At 37.1% G+C, this 17580-nt stretch overlaps 3 protein-coding genes across 5 annotated transcripts; 2 read left to right on the top strand and 1 right to left on the bottom strand.

The window, feature by feature from the left end:
• Positions 1-1061: 1061 nt before the first annotated feature.
• LOC108904756 (serine/threonine-protein phosphatase 1 regulatory subunit 10) lies at positions 1062-12362 on the bottom strand. Of its 3 annotated transcripts, none has more exons than XM_018707427.1 (6): positions 12016-12362; positions 11655-11752; positions 11299-11573; positions 10286-10513; positions 9389-10228; positions 1062-2998 (listed from the first exon to the last, which is right to left on the bottom strand). In XM_018707427.1, the coding sequence occupies exons 1-6, from the start codon at positions 12016-12018 to the stop codon at positions 1503-1505; spliced, it is 2940 nt and encodes a 979-aa protein (XP_018562943.1). In that variant the 5' UTR covers positions 12019-12362; the 3' UTR covers positions 1062-1502. The 3 variants fall into 3 exon arrangements, with proteins under 3 accessions (XP_018562943.1, XP_018562945.1, XP_018562942.1); XM_018707429.1 differs by having other exon boundaries at positions 9389-10225; XM_018707426.1 differs by having other exon boundaries at positions 9389-10513.
• A 2555-nt stretch (positions 12363-14917) lies between these two features.
• On the top strand, positions 14918-15549 carry LOC108904752 (28S ribosomal protein S18b, mitochondrial). The gene has a single exon (XM_018707422.1). It carries the CDS (start codon positions 14975-14977, stop codon positions 15524-15526), a length of 552 nt encoding a protein of 183 aa, XP_018562938.1. The 5' UTR covers positions 14918-14974; the 3' UTR covers positions 15527-15549.
• LOC108904751 (pyridine nucleotide-disulfide oxidoreductase domain-containing protein 1) lies at positions 15510-16987 on the top strand. Its single transcript, XM_018707421.1, has one exon. It carries the CDS (start codon positions 15530-15532, stop codon positions 16916-16918), a length of 1389 nt encoding a protein of 462 aa, XP_018562937.1. The 5' UTR covers positions 15510-15529; the 3' UTR covers positions 16919-16987.
• Positions 16988-17580: the final 593 nt, after the last annotated feature.

Here is a 17580-nt window from a genome sequence, read left to right as displayed (position 1 = left end):
ATTTAGCCCTATCTAGAATAAAATTGTTAAGACCAGTGGCGTCCCGGGAGGCACCTTAACCTATATTTTTGAAAAAACTGACTTTTTTAAAACATTTATAAATTTTTCGCTACATACATATAACTTTTTTGTCACTTGAATTTTTTTCGTACCTTGCTTCTTTTTTTGGGGAAAAAATTCACTTTATTGTATGTGCATAGACAACAAAAAAAAATTTTTTAATTGTTAATAAATCACAGAAATTTTTTTTAGCTACTACTAATTTTTATTACTTCTAAGACTATGATATGGAAAAAAATAACAGATACACCCCAGTTTTTGAAAGTCTGGTAGTTTAATTGTTCATTGTTGTCCTAGTGTCAAGCAATAAAGTGATTTTTATTTTTTTCTCCAAAAAGGAAGCAAGATACGAAAAAAATTCAAAAAGTTGTATTTTTAGTTGTTTAATCCGAAAATAATTATAAAAGTTTTAGTCAGTGGCGCACTTTTTTTGTCTAAAATGTTGGTTAAGGTGACCCCGGGACGCCACTGGATTTAATAATTTTAATCTAGGAAGGGCTAAATTGCCCCTTTTCTACCATAAATAACACTGCCAAATTTCAACAAAATCGGCTAAAGGATCGATTATGAAGACTTTTACGAAAAAACGATTTTTTTTTAAAGTTTGACACCCTGTAACTTGAAAACGAAGCATTACCCGGCATATATTTATATAAACTTTTCGTTTTAGAATCACCCGTTGAAGTTTGTACCAGTACTTAATAAACATCCTGTATATTTACATTTTTTTATAATAGTACTCCATTTTGAAGACATTTCATTCATTTCCGTATTTTTTTTATTGATACAGCTGATCACTCGGTGAAATCGTGGTACACTGTACTCGCAATACCCTGTATGGCAAAATGAAAACTTGTCTTCTGGGTTACTAGGTCAAAGACAAGCCAATTATAGACGCTGAAAGTGAAATGTACAGAATCCAGTTTGTATAAAGAGGTGTCTTGGTGTAATACTTACCCAGTGTCGGGCACTACTGAGAATTTTAAAAATAAAAATCCCACTGATTTTTTAAATAATTATATTGAAAATGATAAAGTAATTCTTTAAAAAAAAACATCGTAAAAAAGTAAATGCTAACATTATATACAATTTACATATAAACACGCTTGATGGTTACGGAAACAAACTTTAGATTATAGTGAGTCACAACCACTAAATATATTATTTGAACGACTTAACAATCCGATAATAAAAAAAGCCTATGTCTGTACACGCCGCCCCATTATCCAATCGAGGTCCTGCCACCCAACGTATCGCAACAATAAATTAAATGGCAGACGACTACATCCTTTTAGACTAACTGCCTAATTCGAGTTTGTACTTCATCGATATCCGAGTGTTCCACACTCGAATAATCCTTAACAACGAATATCACAAATTTCCCGCACAATTCTAAAACAAATTGTCGCGATTGTCGTACGAATAAAAGTCCAACGGACGACCTACGGATGTACGAACGGGCAGTTGTCCCTGTTCCTGCAATACCCGTGATTCTGAACGTTCTTGCACAGTCGCCCGCCCCTGTGGCCGCCGCCGCCCCTCTTCCAATTCCCGGGACCGCTCATGCGCACCCAGTTGCCGCTGTTACCCCCTCCACGCCGGAACCCGCCCCTGTTGTTCGGCCGGTGGTTGTTGAAGTTGTTGGGCGGGAACATGTTCATGTTGTTGTTGGGCATGTTGTTCTGGTTGAACATGGGGAAGTCGGGTCCTGGACCAAACCCGTCGTGCACGGGGCCCGGAGGGAACATGTTTTGGTTCATAGGTCCCTGATTCATCATCTCGTTGGGCGGAACCAGGTTGGGAGGCCCCAGAATGTTTCCGTTGGGCATCATCGGAGGCATGAAGCTCCCGGGTCCCATCGGACCTGGATTTCCGGGTCCGGCTTGAGGAGGAAACCGTGGCGGCATCCCTTGGAATTGAGGAGGTGGCATGTTGTTGAATGGGTGGTTGAAGGGGCCTGGTACGTTGGGGAAGATATGTGGCGGTATTTGGGGTTCAACGTGGGGAGGAGATCCTTTTGGTTCCGGCCAAGGTGTGTTCCTCAGATCGATCTCCTGTGTCTCGGGATCCTCCAGAGGAATAACGATGGGGTCGCTCATTTGGTGGTTCTCCGGAATGGGTTCCTCGGGGGAATCAGGGACTCGCCTTTTATCGAAATACAACGCCTGCAACACACTTTTTTCACGCGCGAATTGAATGTCTTTTTCCAAGCTCTTGTGACCGGGCACCGCGAGAGGATCCGCTTGGTCTATCAGGAAGGGAAGCCTCCAAGGTATCTGAGCTTCCATTGTGTCCTCCCCAACGACTTTCCTAGACATCTGCAACGCCTCTCTTTCGCTGGTCATCTCCATCTTCGCCATATCGCCAAAGGTTTTAGTGACGTTCACCCTTTCCGTTTCGTCCAATTCAAAGAACCGAATCTCCACAAGATCGGATTCGTTTTTCCAAGAAATTGACCTTTTCGGGCCTTTCTTCTTCGAATACAACAAGACGCCCCTCAAACCACCTTCTAGCTTTGGTCTTTTGGGCTCGACGAGTTCTTCACCGTTCGTATCATCTGTGGGAGTCATAGGACTCGCTGGCGTTTCTTTATCTTCTTCTCCGGCTTTCTCTTTAACTTCCACGTTGTTCTCCACTGCGTTCTCCTTGTTCTCATTCTCTGGGTTTTCGGCATTTTCAGCGTTCTCTTCAGTTTTCAACGTGTCCTGGTAGAAATTGATGGGTGCAATGCTCTTCAGGCCCAAGGACGGACTGTTGGGGGTGGTCTGAGAAGGTGATGTCGGAGTTTGGGGTTGCTCCCTAGCTGGAGAAGATGATGGGGATGGCGGGGATTCCTTGGTGACGCTGGCTCTTCGTTTGCGCTTCTTCGGCTCCTTCTTGGTGGTGGCTGAAGCGGTTAGAGCGTCCATGAAGAGGTCGCTTTCTTGCAGCACAGGCGCTGTAACAAAAAGAATAAAATGTAGCTTTCAGTTTTCGATATTAAAAAATAAAATTGAAAAAGTTTTGTAACAGCGGGGCCTTTCCAACAGTTTCAACTCAAAATATAGTTTTCCTAATCTTTTAAAAAATACGCGTAGATATCAGGGTCAAATTTTCTAAAACTGTGATAACAGCAATTTGATAAAACTGTTTTGAATAACACATGATGTATCTTACGTTGGATAATCGGATGCGTGATGCTTTATTATATATTTTTTATGACGCTACATATCTCAATTTTACAAGGGATTATTTTTTCATGCGAGATATTTTTGCGTCGTAGAAAATTAATAACCAAGGATTGAGACAAGACCAACAATTCGAACCCGAAAGAATTGATGCATTCCTCACAGTTTGGCCAAGTGCCATTGTTAATTTGAGTTCGCAAAAAAATGTAGAATAAGCTTGTAAAACGCAGCATTGTTCTGAGGAAAATATCAAAATCTGTTTAATATACGTCTGAGATTTTTTAAGTGATTTTCTAAATAAATATTTCAGATTTTTAGGTTTAGTTAGTTAGATAATTGTATATCAAATTCCAAAAGTTTCCTATTATTAATAAAATATAAATATCTCTAAGTAGGTACCTATTTAAAAATTGACTGCAAATTAATTTACCAATATTTTCGTCCGAAATGCATATATTTTTGTTGTCGGTAACGTTTTTTTCTTTTCTACAGTTTGCGGGAGTCTTTTGGTCTTGTATTTAACAGTAGCACGAAAAGAATAAAAAAATTCTGTATTAATATAATATTTCATCTAATTATATTGCACAACACACTGATAGATAGTGTTATTTCTGTTTTATCAATAAGTTAACATAGAAAAACCTTTTAGTCCACGCGTTTTTTTTTTTTTTCAAAAAGGTCTATTTTTCCTGCTTCGATTTTTTTTTTATTTCCAAATAACAACGAAAAGAAAATAACGCCGAAATGTTAGAAAAAAATAGATAAATACGAAGTGTGCGATGATGAAAGCAAATAGCAAGTCTGGAATTTAAAAAATGGAAGGAGAATCTCGATTCTACAAATTTCAAACAAAATTTTATATTTTTTTATATTTTTGAATACAAAAATACCACATTGCTACTAAACAAATCGGAAACATAATATTTAAGACATTTTCTATATGGTAAAGATAAAATCGCTAGACCAAAAAGCAAAATTAAAGATTGCCGTCAGTAAATCGAAATATGTAATATATTATGAGGGAAAAATTACAATGCATCTACATTTCTTATTCTTTTTCTAATAAAACGCATATTTCACGAGAAAAACGAATTTAAATCCCAATTTTCCCGATATGTGAAGGAAATTAACAAACAGGGTGTATGGTGTATAAATGTTTTGCTTCTAATATGTTACAAGCGAAACATGTTTTCAATAATATTTAAAATGGGCGTCACTGTATTTTTAATTTGCAATTTAAACATAATACTTCAAAATTATATACCGGGTGATCCAAACCAAAAGGTAATCACTATAACTCGTTTCTGATTAGTGCTAGCAACATTATACTGGATATGAGTAAGGTAGCCAATTAAATAGACTAACTTCAGAAGCAAAGGCGTAGTTCTTCAATCAGAAGTGGCCACAGTGAATTTCAACATATTCCAATAACCTATTTTTTTACTTATTTCGACTTCAATCCACAACTTAAATATTTTCATGATATTTAAGTTAAAATTATCTAAGCGAGCCAATTTTTTTATCCACCTAAAGTGCCTAAATCAAGTATCTAACAGACAAATTAAATTTTAAGTGGCAAAAATTTTACAATTTATATAGAGGTGATAAAGGATAAATATATTTACCAAAACTAAAATAACTTTGGTTTTTAATGTAATTTTGAATGAATTCCATTCTATTTTTGAATTCCATTTAAATTTCTAGTTATACTGTTTGGTTCACCCGGTATTTTCAACATTGAATAATTGTCTATATTAAAATTTTTTAACAAGAAATGTCTGTGTAGAGCGAAATAAGATTCTAATAGAAATAATAAGCCATTTTTAAATTCGCTTTTTATACAGGGTGAGGCACAATAACGCGTCCAAAAATGTAGGACCGTTTTTCATACATAATATTTTCTTATTACACAGATGCCTTACCGAGTTCATTTTTGAGATGCAAGGTGGTGAAGTTGAAAAAAGTAAATAATATAGTTATTAAAAAGGCATAAAACGTGAAAAAATTTAATTTTAGCTCAAATCAGTGGCGCAGATATCAAAACACTGGAAAAAATAGACCCTCAAAGGTAAATATTTGTATAAGGAAACATTTTAGGCAAGAAAAACGTTGACATTATTCTCAAACATGCTATATATTTCTAAATTTATATAAAGGTTGCCTTCTTCACAAATTGTTAAAAATTGTATGAAAATAGTAAATGTTATATAAAAAAAAAATCGAGGTCGTGCGGTTTCAATATTCAATTTAAAATGTGCATTTAAAAAATTATATTTTTCGATGCTATAATATTTAATTTGTTCAGCATTCGTGTATTGTGCACACAAAATTATTTTAATGTATCCTTTTCCATTTATTCAGAATATATTTAAAATATATAACTTAAAACACCCTGTATATTAATAACAACTACGTCGAGGACAGATGTGTAGAAATAAAATTTTTAATTTTGGACGGGGATAACGCCCCTTTATTTTTGATATTTAAATATCAATATAGTTTTGATTTTTTTCAATTTGAAAATTTTAAGTTTAAAAATAAATACGACAAAAATGCAATTAAATTTATCATAAACTTATACAACAATCCGAACCGTAGTATTGATTAAATGCTTTCTATTTAAAAATGCCATAAAGATTTAAAAAACAATAAGCATCCTATTAATCCGTAAATAACCGTTAAGGCTAGGCAATTATAATGCTGGGAATTATATGATAAGACGAAAGCGACAATTAAAATAAAAAATTATAACTGAACGTTATAAAATCATGAACGTAAAACAAGAAATGTGACACGAACGAAATATGCTCGAAAAGTGTAAAAAAAATAGTAATATTTTTTGTTATCACCCTGTATACATCAAAACGTTGCGAAAATAATTGCGTAAGAACGATTTGCGGACTTTAAAATGTGTCGTGGAATGACTTTCTAAATTATAATTTAATGTAACACAAAAGGAAGTCTAAAACCGCAATTTAACTATCCCTGTATTTTGTAGTGATTCCTTAGTTGACAAAACATTGTCTCTCTGATAGCTCTTACGTAAAACAAAACGGAAAAAATTTATATTTTTGAAAACTTCGAACATACAGGGTACTTGTAAGACAAAAACTTTAAACCGTGTTTTTTTTGGCTATTTAACAATTATTTTTAAATATCATTTTAAAAAAATTTCAGTGCGTGTAACTTTCTATACTCGTACACATTTCTCAACGATATATTTCAATTTGTTCATAATTAAAGCAAATTATTAAGACAATGTTACAGGGTGCGCTAAATATTCATTTTATGGTTGTTTTCCACAAAAAAATAAATGTGAAATGTGTACGGAGTAATATATATCGCAAATTTTAGTTAGATTGTTTTTATATTAAATTAACAAAATTAGAGAGCGTAATTATCATTTTTTTTTAACCATTTTCATCAGTAAAAAATTTACCATCCTTCTTGAAATAAAACATGAGTTACAACCTCGGGCTTAGGGTCAATAAATTTCATTAGATTCTAATGTTTTAATTTTTGAGCGTCTATTTTGATTGTTTTACGTGATCTCCAAAAAAAAATATGCCTCTTTTATGGCATAATTATCGAAGTTTTATTAATATTTCTTTAAACATAATCATTGACCCAAATTTATTTTATACAGGGCGTGTCGATAGGAACGTCACAAACTCTAGGAGTGAATTTTATGCATAAAAATAATTCTAAAAATCTCAAATTGTTATCCGATTTTTATTTATTTCCAAATTGAACGATATTTGTTATCGTTTTATTAATTTGAGATGCAGTTACTGTAAAACAAACGAGAATAGCATTATTTATAACGTGAAAACTACAATGTGAGGAAATTTGTTGACGTTTACTTGAAAACAAATAAAAGTCGGATAACGTGTGTTTTATTAAATTTATGTGTAGAATACACTAGAATAGTGTGGGACATTCCGCGCAACTCACTGTATATGTCTTTAAATTAGGTGTATTAAAAACAAATTACCAACTTATGGATTATTTGTATTAAATCAGTCTGTATAAATATACAGGGCATCCAAATTATTTCAAAAATGAAAAGCAATATTTTTTTAATTAATTTCTAATTCATCCTGTATTAAAATTAGCAGATTTTTTGTAGCACTTCTAAAACATGCGATGAGATTGTTTAATTTGGTTCATGTTCATCATAATCATATTCAAATCACGTTTACTCAATTATTGATTAATCCTAAATAAAATATCAAGTAGGTGCTGACTTTTTATCTAACAATAACGGACTATTACCTAACTTATCGTTTGCAAAATTTATTCAAAGATTTTCTGCAAATTAAATAAAGAATTTTCAAAAAACTACCATTAATTTATTATCTACATTTCCAATGTTTTTAAATCATCGCGAACATAACGCACATTTCCAATTAATCGATACCCCATTAAAAATACATCTACGAATCGAGTCATACTGGGAATTACACGATGACGCGTCAGTCCCCTATACAAACAACGCAACACATCAATTTAAAAAGAAGAACAGTAGCTCATCGTCACTTTGTCCCACGATTGGTCGAAACGGAAATGACTCGTCCCTATTGGTCCGCCGGATACCGCGCGAAATTTGTATTCGGTCTCCTCGCCTCTAACCCTTACACATACAAATTTTGCAATTACGCAACGTGGTGCAACTTTGAGACACGTGTGTAAACGTAGTTTGTCCCCTGCGGTTGCCCTTCTAAAAAAATTGTACCTAGTACTTATTTTATTTTACATTCTTTTTTTTTTTGAGAAAATGTAATTTTTAAGACGGATTTTCGAAACGTTCTCATTTAAAGACAGGTCTAACATTTCAAACGGCTATACTGAAAATAAGCCAATTTCTTGTATTTTGATGCGTCAAATTAAAAATTGCCCTAACCTAGCATTTTTCTTGTTTGCACAGCCCCCTATAATTTATTCGTTTCCATCTAGTATGTTGTGCTGCACTATCTTTTGATTTCATATCACTTGTATTGTCCACTTATGTTCGATATACGGGGTGTCCCATAAATAAGTACCAAAATTTTAAGTTTTTATTTTTTTGAAAAACGTTTTCTTTAAATTATAAATTTTTGTTACCCAACATTGGATCATAAGTCGAAATTATTGGCAAATTGATAATGATAAAAAAAAATAAAATTTGAATCATTGCATAAAACATTTCTTTAACTCATTTATAGTTCAGCAGCGTCATTTTAGGGAGTATTCAAAAAAATTTATTAGACAAAAGTTGTCGCTTTTAACGAGTTGGGTGGTTAAATTTTTGGTACTTATTTCTGGAAACACCCTGTATCTGTTATTCTGGAGTGCATTTCTGATCCTAACTGGATAAATCCCCATGCCACAAGCCAAAGCGGCAGAACCTTGAAGAGGTATCGGCCTTATCTTCCTTTTAATGTAGAGTAGTTCAAACGACCCACATCCATTTATAGCCATATGGTGCAGTTTCGCCTATTTTTATCTCGTTTTCTTGGCTTTTTCCCTTTTAAATCGTAATTACGGAAGGAGAGGACCTGTCCCATATACCTTGTTGTTATTCAAAACGTTTTTTATTCAACTTTTAATAAGAAAGAGTACAGTCAAAGTTACATGGATAACTTACCATACGGGGACCTATCGCAAACTTACTAAAAGTATTAAAAAAATAAATCTTTACAAACGTAACATAGACACACGGTTGCACTCTCCGGGCGGGGGGGGTGGTGCGGGCCTCTTGAGGGCTCGACCGCGCGTCCTCGATTCACTGTTCACTTGCCTACTGTCTACTATGCCTTTACAATGCACAAGGTACATAAAACTTGGGTGTTTTAAAACTAGACAATGCGGGTATGCTGAAAAATACCCGCCCCGCCGCAACAGTGACTGCCGGGCAACCTCGGCGACAGGCGGGCGCGTATTTTTAAACATGCGCAAAACTGTAATGAGAAAGTAACAAGTTAATTAAAAAAAAAAAAAAAAATTGGTACTAGTACGCAGAAAGAGGTGAAACCGTTGGACCCCGCCATTTACAGACGGGCAGCAAAGAAGAAAAACAGTCCCCTGCCAAGAACGGGTGGCTGATAACTTTCTCCCCGCTTGCCGTCGAACACACCTGAAAAACAAAACAATCATGATTAGTAGATAATCCAACAACTTACGTTTAGGCTTGGGTGGTATCAATTTGATGGCCCCGGGTCGCTCCGGGACGTCCACCTTGTCGATCTTCAGTTTCTTCTCCGGCGGCAAGACCGGGTCACGGTGTTCCCTGGGCGGCGAAGGCCTCTTTGGGGGAATGGTCGGCAGCTGCACCGTAGGGGTAGGCTTCTTCACGGGCCTGGGAGGCGCGGGTTTGATTTCTTCCTCCAGTCCAGTGGAACGCATCTTCGAATTGAACACTTTGACGGTCTTCGGGCGCTCCTCGCTGTCTTTCCTGATGCCGACGCTGAACGATTTCTTCTTTATTTCCTTGCTCTCTTTAATTTCTTTCTCTTCCGGTGTCGGGCCGTTCGGCTTCTTGGGGATCCTGCCCAGTTTTTCTATGGACTGTGGCTTGATCTTGGCCAACGTGTCCTTATCTTTCTCTTCTTGCTTCTCCTTCTCTTTCTCCGGATGTTTCTCTTTATCTTTATCCTTATCCTTCTCTTTCGAGTCCCTCCTTTCTTTGCCACTGCTCTTGCTGGAACTCTTTTCGCTTTTGCTCGACGAACTCCTGCGTCTGTCCTTGTCCTTATCGCGGTCCTTCCTGTCTTTGTCCCTGCTGCTCGAACTACTTTTGCTTTTGCTTGAACTGCCGCTCTTCGATGAACTACTGCTGGACTTCTTCCTGTCTTTCTCTCTATCTCTCTCCTTGCCCGATTTAGAACTGCTCTTCGAGCTTCGCGATTTCACTTCCTTCTCATCCCCTTTCTTCTCTTCCTCTTTAGACTTCTCTCCCTCTTCCACCTTAGCGTCTTCGGTCACTTCTCCGGCAACTCCCTCCTCCGGACCGTCATCGGCTGCTGGCAATTTACGTATAACTAATTTACCATCTCTAACAGAGGGTTTGTAGAAGGTACCTGTGCTAATAGTCTCGGCATTACTGTTTTCGGAAGGCTTTTCCACGACGTTCTCCTTATCTTCCGTAGACTGTTGGTTAACTTCAGCTGGTTCCGGCTCGGAGGTAACCGCCTTCGCTTGAGGCGGTTGGACGGGCTGCGTCTGCTGCTGCTGCATGGCAGCAGAGCTGGACCCCTTCACGATGGCCAGCCACTGTTGCACCAGCTGTGTGGACAACTTGGCGACACCTGCAATGGAGGCGGCAGTTGCAAGTCTCGTACTCCACCAAGGTTTTTTTTTGTTACAAAAAATAAATAAATATACTAGGGAGGAATATTTAAAAAACGTCAAAAACTGGAAATTTCAAATTGCAACTTTTATAAAACGATCATTACCGGGCAAAAATATATATATATTTGTTCATTTAGATTTAAAAAAATAACAAAATTACTTCCTTATTTTCTAAACGTAATCTTAAGCTAGTGAAATATTTAATATCGTCAGTAACACACCTCTACCGTTTTTTACAAAAACAAAATCATTTCTTTTATGTGTTATTTACGAAAATAGATTTGTTTAGTTTTCAAATAAAAAAAAATTAATTTAATAATTTTTCACCAACATACTCTATAAAATTAATGACTATAGATGAACATAACCTCAATAGTTCTAATATAACCTTATTTTACATAACCAATCAAACTTGGGAATAAAAATACCAGATGGCAGCTCTCTTATAAAATCCACTGTCATCAATAAGAGTGACTTGAATTTTATAAAAATGTCACCATTTACTATTTTTCCCCAAGTTTAAACACTAAACAAACTTAATTTACATTAAAACAAATTATTTCCCATTTAAAAAAAAATATATCAATGTTTTTGCAGTTATTTTGCATAGAAACAAAATATGTACATAACCGTGCAGAATGTCTTAACAAAATTTGAAATTAAAACGTGTTCCAGCTTCAAACTCTAGTATATTCATTTATTCAGTATAAACATGCATTAGTTAAAATTTGTGAGCACTTACCTTCGAGTTCCTCCCTCCTCGACAGGCTTTTGATCAGTTTCGGGAGGATGTTCAGCTTCAAACGTTCCACATCTACGGGCGTTATCAAAAGCAGACCCAATATCTCCCTGACGAGGTCCCAGTTGCCTGTCTGTACAGCATCCTGCAGCCAGGTCTGGATCAGGGTCCAGCCCCCCTCACCCATGAACATGTCAACTAATTCAGTGTCGGTACTTTTCAGTATTAACACGTACACGCATTTGCTAACTAATTTCTTAGAAAATTTGGTCATTAAACTGCAATGAAAATAGGAAATGAGGTCACTCAATATAAATCAATGGATGTCAAATTTATTGGAAAATTTAGGAATGGCTTACTTTACGAGGCGTGGCACCTCCTCTCTGGACAATATGCCCCCTTCTGGAGTTAAAAGTACCGAGAGGCACTTTAATAATTGCAAAGGATCTATCCGCGGCTATAAAAGATAAACAGATAAATTAAATCACCCGCTAAAAATAGCTGTGGAATGTGAATGACGTCAGCATAGCCAAAATGGCCGTCAGAAAATTTACATATTAGGAAATGCGTACTTTTCAATTTTTTACAAAGCTATCATATTCGGATTAACTTTAACAATTCCTATGCATTTCAGTACATATTATTAATAAATCTATGAAAACAACATCGTTATAGAAAATGCTTTATTAAATTACAGAATATATCTAAGTGGCACCTTACCATTTCAAAATCCTACTATTTTGTAGCACAGAATATATATTGTCACTATTATTTGATAAAAGTCTTTAAATAGGAATATAACATTCCACAGTCATTGTATTAAAAAGCAACCAATATTATACCATCTGGCGAGACTACGCCTAGACCTCCATTACGTACAGCGGAGCAACAAAAACGTATTTTACATCATTGCTTTAAAATTTAACGTTTTCTTTACTAAATATACAATCTACGCAGAAAATTTGTTGATTTATACAAAATTACGCAAATTTATGAATATATATTTTACTAAATTTAACACGAATACGGAAAACGTCTTTGCTCTATCAATTCAAGACGGAAATGAATCAATAACTTGGCGTCGCGTTGGTAATGACGATGATGGAACAAAACACAAACAGGATATGCGTATTAAACACGTTTCAAAGCATGCGCAACAGCAAATTTTATGCATTTTTATTCATTGATCAAAAGCTTTTTACAAATTTTAATTCACAGAAATTTTAAATATATTTTTTAATACCACAAAATTAATTTTATAAATGTTATAATTTCAAGGTAACGTGTAAATTAGTTAATATAGTTTTTTATATGACTAAATTTGACAACATAAACAAATAAAATTTCCCTAAATTATCACAAGAAAATTAGTAACATTTATTTGCGAAAAGTTTTTGTTGGTATAGCTTTGGCAGAAAATCTTTAATCAGAGGGCCTTTCAATAATTTTAAGCAAAATGTGGTATAGAATGGTTATATTAGCCAATCACGTGCCTGCGCGAGAGAGAACGATTATACCCTAACCCCCCCATCGATACTAGAAGATCGATGCTAACCCCAAACCAATATAAAGGCAGGGACACAATGGAAAATATTAAATATAAGTTATAATATAAGATGTAATATATAACATATTAAATATAAATGTTCGACACAATGATAAAATAATTTGATGATAGATTATAACTATTTGACCAATGAGTAGTATTCTTCGGCACAGCTTTGTCAGACATAATTGAAATAATGTGGAAAGCAAGACATTAATAATTGTTTCTTTCTGATTACCATTTTACAGACATTAAACTCGACAACAAAACAAAAATACTTTATTTATAAGTTAGTTGGAGAGGCGGTATGGAAATAGTACCTTAATTTGATTGGTCAAATATAAGATATAAATATTAAATTCCGACGTGTCCAAAAATATTTCTTATTTGTTATCTTATTTTCCCATTGTGTGTCACTATATGAAAGCAAATTTATCGAATTTTCTATTTTATATTTAATATTTAATATTTTATATTTATATTTTATATTTTTCCATTGTGTCCCGGCCTTAATAAAATAATTCGCGCCATTATTCTATGGCTAGAAATTGGCCTCAATGATTTGGGATCGAGGGGGATTATCCCTCTTTATCCTGCCTCATCTCGTGTAGGCCTGGACAGCCTTCGTAGGTGGGCCCCATCCGTCGTCTACCCCGACCGCAAATGCGGCCGGTGTAGGCGCTTTGTGGGACCTCCTTTTGTCCTGGCTGGGCCCCGCCGGCTAGGGCCCTTTCTTCTGGCGCTCTTCTTGCTTCGCCGGCTCGTCTGTGTAAACCCCGGGGGTAGTGTCATGTTTATGTGTGGTATGGTTGGGTAGGGTAGTGCGGCTATGCAGCCTGGGATGCGCTTTACTAAGGTGGCCCTTAGGCTAGCGCGGGAGGGGAGGGTTAAGGAGGGTATGGGGGGTGTGTATGTGTGTGTGTGTGTCGTTGTCTTCGTTTCTTGATCCTGGCTGTCTCTGAAACAGAAAAGGTTAGCGGGCAGGGGGGGGGGCATTGGGGTGGTCACCCAGGGTCAAAAAGTTGGTGTCTAGGTCTTTTGTGTTTGTCGGTCACGTCGGGTACGTAGTCAACGGCTTGCCTGAGGAGGGGATTGTCATGTCTAGCGGCTACGTCAAATCGTTTCTCCGCGTTTTGTCTTATTGTCTGTGTAGCGTTTGTGTATTGTAAGTCTCGTAATATGTCAGTGTTTCTTACGTACCAGGGCGCGTCGGTGGCCGTGCGGAGGGCTATGTTTTCCACAGCCTGTAATGACTTTAAGTGGCTTTTTGCCGCGTGACCCCACGCCGTGGAGGCGTAGGTTAGCTGCGGTTGAAGTACCACCTTGATAAGCGTTCGCTTATTCCTTAAACTGAGGGTGTTTCCACCTTTGAGTAAGGGATAGAGCCTAGCCCTGGTGGTCTTCGCTCGCGCCACCGTCTCCACGATGTGCGGTTTCCACGTGAGACGCTGGTCCATCGTCACGCCCAGGTATCGTGTTTGTCGATTCCAGGAGATAGGTTCCTGGGATAGTGTCAGTCTGTCGAGGTTTTGTGGGATTTTTCGTTTGGTAAAAAGGTTAGCCGAACTTTTGTTGGGATTAATTTTGACTTTCCACCTGTTGCACCAGGTTTCAAGTTGGTCTAAGGAGTTTTGGAGGAGGGAGACGGAATATCTAGGATCTACGGATTGGGATGTGATTGTCAGGTCGTCGGCGTATAAGTATATGTTGGTGTTGGGGGGATGTGGGATGTCGGAGTTGTAAATGGTGTATAAGTGTGGGGACAGGACGGTGCCCTGGGGGACACCGGCCTCCATGGGACGGGTGGTGGAAAGGGAATCTTGGATTTGGATGCGGAATTTACGGTGGTGTAGGTAGGATTTTATGAGTTTGGTAAAGGATATGGGATATTGGTTGGTGAGCATTTTCATCAGTAGGCCTTCACGCCAAACCGTATCGAAGGCCTTTGCGACGTCCAGGAAGACAGCACCAGTGTACTGTCCCCTGTTGAAGGCCGCCGTAATGGTTGTCAAAAACGGCGGTAATTTTGCCAAGCAAGTGAATATTATGATTCACGTGTGACGTGTGGCAACACTGTCATAATATGTCTTTTTTGAGGTTAATTTGCAAGCAGAACTCAGAACTTCTCTGAGAATGTTTTCAGTGTCGCTAATTAGAAACGTATTGCCAAAAGCACTGTGGGCGAGACAGTTGTCAAGTACAGCTATATTAAAGAGTGAAACTGTTAACGATAAGCCAACATTAGAAATCCGAGGAATAACTAAAGACCGCACCCAGAAAATACCTGTTGAAACCAGCATTAGATATCTGAAGAGCGCCGCTTTCAAACAGACTTACGAGGGTCAACCCGTTTGGGTGGCCTATAGAAGAAACCACAAAGGAGCTTTTGCGCCTAGAAAGACACGGAAAACTTGCATTCGTCAGGGACAAATATCAACTGGTAATCCTTGCCCCATTTGCAGAGACGAATATCTAGTTTTACACGAAGAAAATGTGGACCTGTTGAAGCAGTTCATTTGTCCACACACGGGCAGTATTTTAAGTTATAGTAAAACCGGCATCTGCCAAAGAAAGCATCAAGAATTGATTGTTAGCATCAAACGGGCTTATGATAGAGGTTTGTTAACATTCGACGTCCCATTTAGAGAATACGATTACTCTGATTATTATCGTGAAAATCAGTAAGTTATGGAGGCTGTTTTTGTAATTGTCGGAGGTGGTATAGCTGGAGTTACTTGTGCAGAGACATTAGCATTTTTTGAACCAGAAAAATCCATAATTCTGCTTAGCGAATCATCCCTAATAAAAACCGTTACCAACCTGCATGCTATTACAAAAATTTTAACCAATTTCGATATAAAAGAAATAAGTGCTCAAGAATTCAGCACTAAACATTCAAATATCACCGTTATTCATGATACTCTTATAGAAATTAATGACGAGGAACATTTCATCAAGACGAAAGATAGTAAAACCATAAAATACCAGTATTTGTGTCTTTGCACGGGAGCAGAGCCCAAGTTGATACCACAAGCGAATGAATTTCCTGAAATATTGGGTATTAGGGACACAGATTCTGTAGAAAGTGTCGTGCAAAAAGTGAAGGAGTCTAAAAAGATTATAATTGTTGGCAACGGTGGTATAGCCTCCGAATTGGTGTACAAAATTCAAAATGCTGAGATTCATTGGGTTATTAAAGACCGACATATAGCTGCAACATTTGTAGATCCAGGCGCAGCAGAGTTCTTTCAGCCATCATTAGAAAAGAGAGAAATGTGTGAACCTCCAGTAAGCAAGAGAATGAGGTACAAGGAAGAAGAATTTAAAAAGTCTGGTGCTGCGTTAGGCCCCGATTGGTATAAGAACTTAATAATTAACGGGGCTAATGCAGAAGTACCTTCTTCCGTAACAGTTCACTATCAGTCAGAAGTCAGTTCTGTGAAAAAACCAGCCAGCTCGGTATTCCCTCTAGAAGTGAATTTAACTGACGGAGAAAAAATCGATTGCGATTTAGTGATATCGGCGACCGGAGTCAGTGCAAGAAGAAATTTTACCACAAAGAACAATTTCGAATTATCCGAAGATGGGGGCATACAAGTAAACGAGTATATGCAAACGAACCTGCTCAACATTTATGCTGCCGGTGATATTTGCAGCGCTAACTGGCCTGTGGCGAAACACTGGTTTCAGATGAAACTCTGGACCCAAGCAAGACAAATGGGCTGTTACGCTGCCAAGAGCATGGTCGGTCACTTAAACGGTGAAGAAGTCCTGCAGGATTTCTGTTTTGAAATGTTCGCACACTCAACTCGACTTTTCGGATACAAAGTTATATTGCTGGGTCTCTTTAACGGACAAAAACTAGGCACCAACTATGAAATTTTGCTTAGGATGACTAAAGGGCTGGAATACATCAAATTCGTGTTAGAAAATGATAAGTTGCAGGGTGCAGTTCTTATTGGGGATACAGATTTGGAGGAAATGGCAGAAAACTTAATATTAAATCAGATTGATTTGTCGCCTTATGGCGATGATATTCTTAACCCCGACATCGATATTGAGGATTACTTTGATTAATGTTTTAATAATTATTTGTATTTAATTGCAGAAACTGTTTAGAACTGATTAAATTTTTATCAAAATTAACTGTGTTTATATTTCAGACCTTTTTTTGCAACCGTTGTATATTGATTACATAAATCATTAAATCATGGCGATATTAGGTGATATAAATATAAATTTGTGTTGAAGCTGATTTGATGCATTGAATTTTATAATTCATTTTCTAATTTCTATTTCGTATTCCGTAGTTTCTTTTAATCGTTCATTTTTTGCAACTTTACCAAATTTTAAATTTTACTAATTAAATCGATTTGTAATGTTCGTATCACTGCAACACAGTGATACCAACCTGATCACAGATTATTATTTTTTTTTTTTATTAATAATAAGGTTGTAGAGCGCGCGCCATTATTCTATGGCTAGAAATTGGCCTCAATGATTTGGGATCGAGGGGGATTATCCCTCTTTATCCTGCCTCATCTCGTGTAGGCCTGGACAGCCTTCGTAGGTGGGCCCCATCCGTCGTCTACCCCGACCGCAAATGCGGCCGGTGTAGGCGCTTTGTGGGACCTCCTTTTGTCCTGGCTGGGCCCCGCCGGCTAGGGCCCTTTCTTCTGGCGCTCTTCTTGCTTCGCCGGCTCGTCTGTGTAAACCCCGGGGGTAGTGTCATGTTTATG

This window comes from Anoplophora glabripennis, unplaced genomic scaffold (assembly GCF_000390285.2).
Source record: "Anoplophora glabripennis isolate ALB-LARVAE unplaced genomic scaffold, Agla_2.0 scaffold171, whole genome shotgun sequence".
NCBI lineage: Eukaryota > Metazoa > Arthropoda > Insecta > Coleoptera > Cerambycidae > Anoplophora > Anoplophora glabripennis.
The sequence above is the reverse complement of the archived record's forward strand: the minus strand, read 5'-3'. Positions and strand labels throughout refer to the sequence as shown.

Excerpts from the sequence above, each read along its gene's own strand:
- LOC108904756 (XM_018707426.1), bottom strand. Across the intron at positions 11,574-11,654 it reads GAGGTGCCACGCCTCGTAAA|TTTAATGACCAAATTTTCTA; the intron begins GTAAGCCATTCC and ends TTTTCATTGCAG. Across the intron at positions 10,514-11,298 it reads GAGGAGGGAGGAACTCGAAG|GTGTCGCCAAGTTGTCCACA; the intron begins GTAAGTGCTCAC and ends CCTCCATTGCAG.
- LOC108904752 (XM_018707422.1), top strand. The coding sequence starts at position 14,975 with ATGTTTTCAGTGTCGCTAATTAGAAACGTATTGCCAAAAGCACTGTGG.
- LOC108904751 (XM_018707421.1), top strand. The coding sequence starts at position 15,530 with ATGGAGGCTGTTTTTGTAATTGTCGGAGGTGGTATAGCTGGAGTTACT.